At 44.4% G+C, this 11,043-nt stretch overlaps 1 protein-coding gene and 1 long non-coding RNA gene across 5 annotated transcripts in view; one reads left to right on the top strand and one right to left on the bottom strand.

Moving 5' to 3' along the window:
- Positions 1-238: 238 nt before the first annotated feature.
- Positions 239-9,467, bottom strand: LOC143830224 (uncharacterized). The gene is made up of 2 exons (XR_013228389.1): positions 8,832-9,467; positions 239-770 (listed from the first exon to the last, which is right to left on the bottom strand). It is a non-coding gene; the product is annotated as an uncharacterized LOC143830224 (long non-coding RNA).
- The window catches only part of LRP4 (LDL receptor related protein 4), a 141,956-nt gene continuing 138,847 nt past the window's right edge, over positions 7,935-11,043 (top strand). For 2 of the 4 annotated variants that reach the window (XM_077322372.1, XM_077322371.1), the window contains exon 1: positions 8,179-8,526. In XM_077322372.1, the coding sequence (XP_077178487.1) occupies positions 8,439-8,526 (88 nt within the window). In that variant the 5' untranslated portion in view covers positions 8,179-8,438. Of the gene's footprint in view, positions 7,953-8,178; positions 8,527-11,043 lie in introns of those variants that run through there. The other 2 variants (XM_077322376.1, XM_077322373.1) reach the window with 2 other exon arrangements.

Below are 11,043 nucleotides of genomic sequence, written 5' to 3'. Positions count from 1 at the left end.
TATATTAGAGAAAACTACTTTTCAACTTGATGGCAGAGACATATGTATGTACTTCTCAAACATATTTACTAATTAAATCTGGTGTTACCTCATAGGCTCATTTTTGCAGTCTGAAACTTATTCCATCTCCATGGCACTTCTATAAATGCGTCTTCACTTCATTATTCGCAGTTATGTCGCCACCTGTCAAACCATTAATGAGACTGCCTACTTCAAAAAGTGTGAAACCATAGCCACCTTTCAACAGAAGCAACACAATTTAATTTGCTTTCTTGAAAACTGAATCCTCAGGGTATTTTATGGGCAACACAAGAGTGTGAGATCTTATTTTTCAGGGACATTTCTAAGCATACATTGTGATATAGTGCATATGTTCCAAACACTTGGATTCTAGATCTGCTATTCAAGGGAAAGTCTAAGCCTGGAGAAGAAGAGCACCACCACCAATGTCTTCCATAAATCCAGAAGTGATATCTAAGTTTGTTATGGCTTTGCTGGCTGGCCATTACATGAGGAAGATTTGCTGATGATCTAAAATGGAGGTGATCTTGGTTACACGTAAAAATGGATTCTATAGTATTTCTACTTCAGAAGAATATCTATTGGTAGATGATGGTCAGGTCTTCTGAATACATGGTGAGCTTCTTTAGAATGTTTACCCAATATTTATAGCAATTATTTACATGACACACAAATTTGGTGCCTGTCAACCAGTATCAGTCTCTTTGTGATAATATCTTTCCCAGTATATGCAGCTTTTAGACTTCAATCTGAAAAACAGAAGACAAAAACAGTGACTTGTGAAGCATAATGACTTATTATGCTGAAGCATAATGACTCCAGGGAAAAAAGATAAAACTACAGTGAATATGGTAATAACAACTGATGACTAAAATAAAACACATGTTTTTTTTGTAAGTATACAATAAATAGAGCTGTTCCATTAACTTTTGTATAAGTTGCACTTATAGTCAACTCTTCTTATTTTTGCAGAACAATATGTGGTACCAATATTTTTCATCACATTTATATGGAATCTTTCTTCTGGCATTATGATTTTGGATACACTTTTATTGGATAATTTTTCCTTGAAAATATTTGTTTAGGTATCCTTCTACTAAGATGATGTCACTAAAGAGCAAACTCATATTCTATGCATCATGTTACTTTATTTAGCGTATTTATATTTCACTTTTCTCCCAGAAGAGAACCTATGGCTAACAATATACAGACCAAAAAGACAAAAAAGGGAAAGGAAGGAACAGGAAGTGAGGCTTTCAGTTATCATATACTTTTCTTCTCTGCTGGCTGATCATCTTCCAAACTCTGGGCTAGTTCTCAGACCAAGAGCTGTAGGACAAGAGTCCTTGACTTATGCCTCCAGCCATACCCATGCCTTGTATATACCAATGTACAGAGAAGAGAACAAACTCTGTGAGATGTTATTCAGTGACTGCTAATTAGCAATCTCTTCCACAATTCCTCCCCTGCCAGAATAGTTAATTCACATATATTTTCTTATGTATTCTCTTTTAATTTTTCTGTGGGGTCCATGCTAGGTATCAGATTAGCCTACCTTAGATTCTAGAGCAACAATGTTTTGTAAGCCTGTGCACAAGACATATATTCAGACACAACTTAGTGGCACTTTCTCCTCTTGCTGCTATAGGAGGATGCTTAGATGAAAAGGAACAGAAGGAAAATGAAGCAGACCAATTTAGTGGTGGGGTTAGTGAAAGAAGAAGCCAAATGACTCTTCTGCATAAAATGTGTATGGGGCTCATTGAGCAAAAGGTTTTCCATACTCACCAACTTGAACTAGTTTTTAAAAAATGTCTCTTTATTTTGTTTCCGTCTTTGTTTACAGTATCTTGCAAACCAAATCTTACCAAGGATGTGTTCTGGCTAACTGAGCCAGTAAGCATTTCCACTCAACACTGACTTGTTATTTTTGTGTATTAAATGCTTTCATAAAGGATGCCACCTTAGATTGTTTTTAGAAATTAGAAAGACTGTATAGATAGTATTTATATGAAGAATTCCCTGTGGAATCTGGTTCTTCAGCACCTGAGAGATTTGGCAATCAGTCTGAGGATAACTAGGCATAATGACTGCAGAATAAGGGGAAAGTATTTTTGTGAGAGATTACAAGAACACTGCAGCAGTAAAGACAAGTTCTCCTACCTTTCTCAAATGGCTCCTTGCAGAACTAGTTTCTAATATGACCTGAAGCGAAGGCTACATTGGTATACTGAAAGCCTGATCTTATACATGTTTTATTTATAAGTCCCACTTAAGGTTACAAGTTCTGGGTTGGGAAATACCTGGAGACTTTGGGGTGGAACCACAAGTGGGCAGAGAGGGACCTCAATGGAGTATGATGCTAAGGATTCCACCATCCAAAGCAGCCATGTTCTCCAGGGGGACTGATCTCTGTTGCTTGGAAACAAGCTGTAAAACAGGGGGATCCCCAGGGCCCACCAGGGGACTGGCATCCCTAGTCCCACTGTGTTCAATAATAGTTCCAAACATATGCATTCTTCCTCTGGAATAAGACCCATTGAACACTGTAGGCTTATAAATCAAGTAAATCAATTTAATATAAGGCTGCACTTCTATATCTGCTTACTTGACAGTAAGATCTCTTGAACTCAGTGGAATTTACCCCTAAGAAAACATGCACAGAATCGGATTGTTCAGAGCTCTTCAACATGAAGACTAAATAGTAGGTTTGGGCCTTCCTACACAGGTTCATGAGACAGAGATAGCAATAGTCTCACGTTTTGCTTTATACTGCATCGTCTATGGACAGAATAGTGACAGAAATTAATATTACTACAACCAGCAGAATGATTACAATAAATGACAAAAACAAACATTTGGATTTGAAAAATCTGTAACCATTATAATAAAGCCGGTAAGGGGTCCCAGGAGGAGTTGGGCCTCATTATTTACCAGCCAATCAGGTCAGTTGTCCCACTCCTGACTTCCACCTCTTCCAGCCTGATTGGCTGTCTGTCCAACGGGCAACCAATCAGGTTGCATATCCTGCTCCTGACCGTCTGCTCCAAGTTCTTCCACCTTGAGGGAGTCCCTGCCCACTCAGAGCTGTACTGGCCAGTGAGTGAGCTGGGAGAGAGGGCTGGGGGCCTGTGAGTTGGGGGGGGGTCCTCTGGGGCCGTGGTTGGGGCCTAGAGCGGGGATTGAGCCAGCCATGATCTTCACTGTGTGGGGTAGGGGGATGGGCTGCCGCCACCCGAACCGTTTCCTTGCCTGTTGGAGGACCTGGGGGGCAGGGAGGGGCAAATGCCCCTCCCCACCTGTCCATGGCTGACACCACGAAGGATTTTAAATGTCGTAATCAGCACTTGGAACTGAACTTGGAGAGAAACTGGAATCCAATGTACCTGTGAGAGCCAGTGTGTGGTAGTGATTAAGAGTAGCAAACTCTAATCTGGAGAACTGAGTTTGATTCTCATTCCTTCATATGAAGCCTGTTGGGTGACCTTGGGCCAGTAACAGTTCTCTCAGAACTCTCTCAGCCTCACCGACCTCACATGGTGACTGTTGTTGTAGGGAGAGGAAGGGAAGGAGATTGTAAACCACTTTGAGACTCATCGAGGTAAAGAAAATTGGGGGTATAAAAAACAACTCTTCTTTTTAATTAGGCAAGGCCCATTGGTTAGTTTTGGGCATAATCAGGCTGCTACATTCTGAACTGGACTGTCCTCAAGAGCAACTGAGCACATTAAAGAGTCTAGCCATGAGATTACAAAGGCATGGATTAGCATGGAGAGGTCAGATGAGTGTAAGAAAGAGAAGAGTTGGCAAACCAAATGCAGTTGACAGCTACGGCTGGCTCAATCTCCCCTCCAACTGACAGCTACTGGATACATGGGCATTCCCAAACTCTTTTACCCTGTCAATGCCAGCTCCACACCATCCAATGCAAGTGGTTCCAATCCTTCCAAAGCATTAGCTTTCCCCGATAAACTTCCACCATAAATATTGAATAAAACCCAGGAAATGTAATATTCCATTAGGTTGGGGGGGGGGGTGTCGCTAAAGGAATGACACTAATTTTACACAAAATTAGAAAGTTAGTAAAATAATTTGAAAACCTTTACATTTTATTTATAGACTTCAGATAAACATTGTAAGAACATAACCACTGAAAGACTCATGAGTTACCAGTGATGTTAGCAAAGAAGGACTTACTTTCAATTAACATTGCATCAGCAGAATTTCATCCAGACACATTAATTAGCCTCATCTGGGCCTAATAGGTTATTTGGAGATCACCTGTGACAGTTTTGCTGGATTTTTTGTTGATAAAGTCTCTTTCTTCTGGTCCAGCCAAGATACCAATTTGAGGCAGATTCTGTGCTGGAAGTATTATAAGCTCTTATCAGTGCTCTGTGTATAATTTCAGCTGGTCTCCCTGTCTAATTTTGACTGAGAGCTTGAAGACCACTTCCTGCATACTAGATTCTTGCTTACCCTGGCTATTAAAATCATGCTAAGAAAAGTGAAAACTCCCCTGAGGAAGAATATTAAAATGTCCCTTACAATAGTGATCCCCAACCTGTGGGCTGCGGACTACATGTGGTCCTTCGACTAATTGGAGGTGGGCCCCGAAGGATGCCTTCTCCCCCCCTCCCGGCCCTTTACTTCATCCCCCCCAGCCCTTTACAACATACTTCATTGTTGTGGCATGTCTGTATCTTATTTTGAAGGGATGTTTAAACATTACCATAGCGATCAGAGAGTAGAGGAGTAAACTACCCCCCCACCGGGCCTCAGTAAAAGGCGTTGAGTGGTCCCTGGTGAGTGGTCTCTGGCATTGAGTGGTCCACGGTGATAAAAAAGGTTGGGGTCCACTGCCTTACAAGATATGTTTCTTCCACAGCTAAAGAAAGCTGTGATTATAACTTGAGAATTCACCTTTAAAAAAAGAGAATGTAGGCAATTATTGAGTTATGTCCAATTTGCCCTTCTTAGACTTATGGCAGAACAACTGCATTTCTGGGTGAAATATCTTCCTTTGACCCATTTGGCTTCATGCCAGAATTCAAGACTGACCTTAGTTGATGAGCTCAAGCTGTAATTGGATAATATCAATGAATTAATTTCTGTTGATACTATTACATTCATCATCAGTATTTAGTGCAGTTGACTATGGTATTTTGGTGGATTAAATACAATCAATGGTTGAGGGAAAGGCACAGCTCTTTGTTGGTTTTGATCTTTTCTTGTTGGCAAGATACAAAGCTTCAACTGTAGAGGCAGAATCAACTAATTGAGACTTGATGTGTGGGGTACCCCAAGGGTTGACTTCATCCCAGTATTCTTTAACTTTTGCTGGAATATGCAAGATGTCTAGTATGCATAATTCAAGAGCATATTACAAATACTCTACAGGATGTATCAAATATGTGTATTTAGCATAGTTAGATTAGGAAGTTCTTGATATTAGTTTCCTTTAATGTCCTGATTGGCTCATTGGAAACTTTCTGCTCCTTCAAGCATACTTCCTCTTGCCTCTAGAACAGACAGAACGAATGAAGACAACCAAACAGTTTGACAGGTCTCTATCTCCTCTTTCTATTCTAAGTTATTTCTCCTAAATAAAACTATTGGTGCTGCACACTCTTGCATATTTAAACTCTGCCAACAACCTTAAACCTTTGGCCAAGATCATCAGGAGCTTTAGGTTGTCACTGATCTATGGATGTCAACCGCCTAAAATCTCATTGTTTAAGGTTTTTGAAGCAGCTGTAAAGCTCTTGAGGCACAGCCTTGAGGTTGTGGTAAATTGGGTTGCTCTTAGATCCAGACTTGACAATGTACAAACAGGTTAGTACTGTTGCTAGAAGCACCTTCTTTCAATTACATCTGGCTTGTTTGCTAGGCTGGTCCCTTAATTAAACTCTGGCAACCTAGACATTCTACTATAACCTCCAAAACGGACTACTGTAACATATTTTCTACTTTTGAAGATGTCTCAGCAGTGTTAACTGTACAGAATATGACAGCAAGACTCCTGTCTGTGGTCAGCTGCTCAGAATATATAACCCCAGTGCTCAGGAATGGAATGGGTTACCTACTGCTTCTGGGAACAGTTAAAATGCTATTTATTACCATAATGTTCCAGGGTGCTTGTACTTATCAAACCACATCTCCTGGTGTACTTCCTTGTGCCAGCTACAGTTCACTCAGCATTCTCTTTGTGGTGCCCTCTTTTAGGATTGTTCAACTCCTGTCACAGAATTATTCTGTGTTAGGTCCAATTCTCTAGAATATGAACACATTAAACTGCTGATTTATCAAAGTCTACTGAGTCTACTCAGACTGGCAGAGACTCTCCAAAGTTACCTGCTGCCAGATTAAGCTACTGGGGATTGAAACTCTTACCTTCTGCATGATGCTTACCTGATGCAGAAGACGCCTTTACTCACTGTGTTTAGGAAGGCATGCAAGAATTCCATGAGACACATGAGAATACATTCAGACAAAGAGGGCTTCTCCAATGGTGGCATTTTGAAGAATATTTTTAATTGGGAGGCTCCAAGAGATATATTTGGAGATTTTCATTAGTGTGGGAGCCTCTCCAATAATATTGTTTACCACCTTATAGTCGCATTACATCATATGAGTGCACTTAAATATTAGACCACTGAAGAAGACCTCAAAGGGGGTTGAAACATGTTTAGTTATTTGGTCATTTATTCATGGGACGCTACCTTATAAGGGGCAATCTGCAGGTCTCTTGTTAAAAACCTAGTTTTAGCAATAAATAGTTCAAAGAAGAGTGCCCTCAGCAAAAAATGAAAATCAAGCTACTAGGGACAATTATTATCCTTAACACTATTTTGCTCCCTTATATTTGGGAAACAGTTTCCTGGGAGGAGACTGTCCAGGGTCCTGTCCATCCAGGTCCACCCTGATTGGCCCTCCCCGCCTTCTAGAAGCCTTGTGGCTGTGGCCTCCATCGTCACTCACAAGGAGAGAGGCAGCGACAAGGCTTTGCAGCCTATAGGTGCACTCCTGCTGGGAGGGAGCAGGGGGGGGGGAGTTTGCAGCCTCCCTGCAGGCCGCAAAGCCCTGTCACCACTGCCGGGGAGGGGAGCTTCCCACTCCCTTTAGCCCAGGAAGCACTCTTGCCATGGCTGTGCTGGCCGCAACCTGATTGGTCCGGCCCCTACGCTCGCCTCCCTCACAGAGGGCCTATTATGGGGAGAGGAATGCAGATGTCTTTAAAAGTGAGTACGAGAACCTTAAACCTTATCCGGAATTATGTGTTAATGATACTAAAAATTTACAATTTACAATAGGATCCTATTTACAACAGCTGACAATATGGCCTATATACACAGCATATGCTCCCTCACTCTTTATCTAAGCATCTTTCAGAACCATTTTGTTACAGTCCAGCCTTATTACATGTGTAACAAGCCCTCTTCAATAATTCAGTTTTGTATCACTTGTGGAAAGCTAGGATGGTGGGAGTCTTGGTGGCCTCATCAGGTGGACCTTTCCAAAAAGCAGGGGCCCCAGTGGAGACAGCACAGGTATGGGCAGTTGTTCAGGGCCACCTGCAGAAGGTCCTGCACAGATGAGTAAAGCACAGATGCCCTGCGTGTTTCTGCTGGGACATTTGTCCCTTGGAAAAATGCACGGTGCTTGTAAAGGGTCCAGGACAGGGAGGGGTTTTCCCTGAAGAAAAGATTGCAACTCTAGCGTGGGAATTTTCTGGAGATCTGAGGGACAGTAGGGTTTGGGGAGGAGCGTCAGCAGGGTATAATGCCAGAGTTCACCGTCCACAGTTGCCATTTCCTCCAGGTGAACGGGTCTCGCTCGCTTGGAGATAAGTTGGCATTCTGGGAGATCTTCAGAGCCCACCTGGAGGTTGGCAACCATACCCTGAGAGGAATCCCGCTGAGGGCGGGAAGGTAAGGCGACGCTGCCGTAGGATTGCCCCCCTTCTCCCGCTTGGAGACTTCGGGAAGTTTGCCAGGCTCCCTCTGCAGCAAGAGCGGCAGTTCTGGGTGAGAAGCGAGGGCGGAGGTTGCCCCGGCGGGACTCCTCCTCCGAGGGCAGGGCCGGGGGCGGCGCAGGGAGCCGGAGCGAGCTCCAGTCTCGCCGCCGCTTGCGCCGTGTAGAACAGACGCTGGTAGGGCAAAGCGAAACGGTGCAGCTGCAGTCGCCGCTGTTCCAGCAGAGCCGAGACACACCGCGAGCCGCCCTGGTCGGTCCCGGCGCCTGGTGGCGGCCCCGGCGAGGTCGCCCGGCAGCGGCGAGGGGGAGAAAAGGGCAGGCGCCACCGCTCCAGCCAGAGGACCCGCGGAGCGCAACTCCCCCCCCCCCCCGCGTGGCTGCCAAAAGAAGGAGCGAGCCTGTCCAGCGCCAGAACTGGGGCTGCGGCCCGGATCGCCACCATGAGGCGGCTCGGGGGCTCCCTCCCGCCGCCTCTGCTGCTGCCGCTGCTGCTGGGGCTGCAGCTGGGAGCTCTTTTCGGCGGCCGAGGTAAGCGCCGGCGGCGACGGACTGCTCCTTTCCCGCGCTCCCAGCTGCTGGGCGCCGAGGAGGCTGGGAGGCGGCTGAGACGGGGCCGTGCGGGCAGACGGACAATCCGTTCCAGTCCCCACTGCCCGTTCGCTGGGCTCCGAATCGTCGCAGGGACGTCTCCCTGCGGCGCTGGTCTTAGCAAGAGGCACTCGGCACATGCTCCAAGGCGCTCTGGCTCGTGCTGAGACGTCCTCTCTTGCTCTGCTCCTCCTAGTCCCGCAACTCACCCAGTGCCTGGCGGGGCTTGGGGATGCACGCTTTACCTGGCTTGTCTCGTCGAGCAAAGTGAGGTTGCGGTCTGGGACCCCTCGTTAGTAGTCCGCGCACAGGCATGACAGCAGCGGGCGAGAAATAGCCTTCTCTTCGTCCTCCCCTCGCCGCGCCCCCAGTTCAGAAGGAATGGCTCACGAGTCTAGAAGAGTGATGATGGGTGGGATGTAATTGTGTTACCTCGGAAGAAAAAAGTCCTTTGCACATGCTCAGTGACTGCTTAGACTTCCACACATCCCAGTGTTGCTCAGCGAACTAGGTTCCCCGGTCGAGCTCTGGGTTGGATTAAGCCCTCTCCCTTTTGCAGCAGGGTGGAGTGGCGGCATTGCTAATTTGCAAGCCGTGTTTGAGTGTTTCTGGCGCCAGCATGCAGGGCATCCTGTCGAGTTAACTACCTGCTTTCTTCCCTGCTTGGCGTTGTCTTTGTCACATCCGTCTCCTCTCACACACACACCCTTATTACTGAGGAATTCTGGCTCTCGGTCGATGCAGTTTTATGTATCCTATATATTTTGATCGAACTTTTCTACCTCAAGTCTAAAAAGCTTTGTTGCTGTAACCGGGCCAGAACCCTACAAAGCCACAGCAAAGGGATCTTGATTTCCTTCATGTGTCCTTGCCGTGAAACATGGCTTTTCTAAACGGCAGCCTTTCCTTTTGATGTGTATGCTGCGGCTGCCTCCTCTGAAGTTGATCTAATAAATTTAGTTCTTTGTGATTCCCCTGCTGTGTCCGGTTTCTCGCTGCCTCTTTGTGCCTGTCTCAGTTGTGCATGAGAGAGTGTAGCATTGTTCAGTTTGGTGCTAGAGGTTGTATGCGTGCAGGTTATTTCTAGCCTCTGTTGCGTGTTGGGACAGCAGCCCTTCCTCACCAGGAATGCAGCTGCTCTTCCGAGGAGTCAAGCCCCTTAAAGGCACAGCCCTGATTTGGTGGATTCTTTTGGCCATCTCATTTTTAAAAAATTGGTAGCCATCCTTTTCTTAAACTTTTATACTGCCCAAGACAATGAGATTGGGAATAGTAAGGCAGTTGAATGGATCCTTCCTTCAACTTTTTCGACCTGTTCTTTAGGACAACTCCCTATGTTTTTACTATGCTGCATTTAAAAATAGCACATAGAACATTGTAAAAAGTTCATTAATTGGTACTATGTGTATTGCTGGTTTGAAATGCATGGTGGTGTAGTAATAGTATTAGAAAAAATTATTTTGGTTTATGAATAAATTTATTTTTAAAGAGAGAGAGGTCATACAAATGGCAGACATACATCTTTAATTTTTGTCCGCTGCCATCTAATTTCATCCACTTGCCTCTCCAGATGTGGATCTGAAGTTGTAAGAAGTTTCTGCCTTAGAAGTATTGACTCTCATCATTGGCCCCAGGGCACAGTGAGACTGTTTAGATCTTAAACAGTTCCTTTGACTCAGAATCTTGCCTGTGTGTACACAGAAATGGTGGTAGAACAGAAATATGGACTAGAATAGGCTGAATTTCAGTTTCTTTTATTCTAAACGTAGGAACTTTAATTTCTTTACCTAGTTCTGTGACATAGTAGAGAGAGAACTTAAAAGCTAGAGTATTGCTTAGCTAAAGGACTGAGAGGAATTTTTCTTTGGCTGTTACCCAGATGCTTCTAGTTAATGTGTCCTGCCAGTTAATGACTGTGTGGGGGGATGGTTTGCTGTAAAGTGCAGGTCATTTGTCATGCTTACTTGTGTTGATGTGTGTGTGGTGTGTTGATTTCTAGAAAAGGCATTGTATGCCTTGTTAACTTGGGAAAAACTACATGTATGACTGATATATCCCTGTGTGAGAGGACACTGGGATTTATGTTTAGAGCCTAGGCTATATTCAGTAGACTGAATGTGGTTGATCTTTCTTTGCCTTTATAAACAGAGGTTCCAATATGTCACGATGCATCTTTAAGGTGTGAGAATTTCACATAGTTAAGTGCTTGTTGTCTCTGTATTCCTCATGATAATGTGCATTAAAAATATTGCAATGATGAGTGGGAAACTCTTTTCCATATAAGGTTGGTGTGTCCCATTGAACTCATTTGGTTGCACCTTTATTTGCTCAGAGCTCATGGAAGCTGAATTTCAGATGCCCATCGTATTTATTTTCAATTTTAATACAGTGCTTTATGCAAGTATCTGTGAGTCACTACATCCCCACTATCATTTAAGAGTTTTATCATATAGCTGT

Source organism: Paroedura picta, chromosome 2 (assembly GCF_049243985.1).
Source record: "Paroedura picta isolate Pp20150507F chromosome 2, Ppicta_v3.0, whole genome shotgun sequence".
Lineage (NCBI taxonomy): Eukaryota > Metazoa > Chordata > Lepidosauria > Squamata > Gekkonidae > Paroedura > Paroedura picta.
The sequence above is the reverse complement of the archived record's forward strand: the minus strand, read 5'-3'. Positions and strand labels throughout refer to the sequence as shown.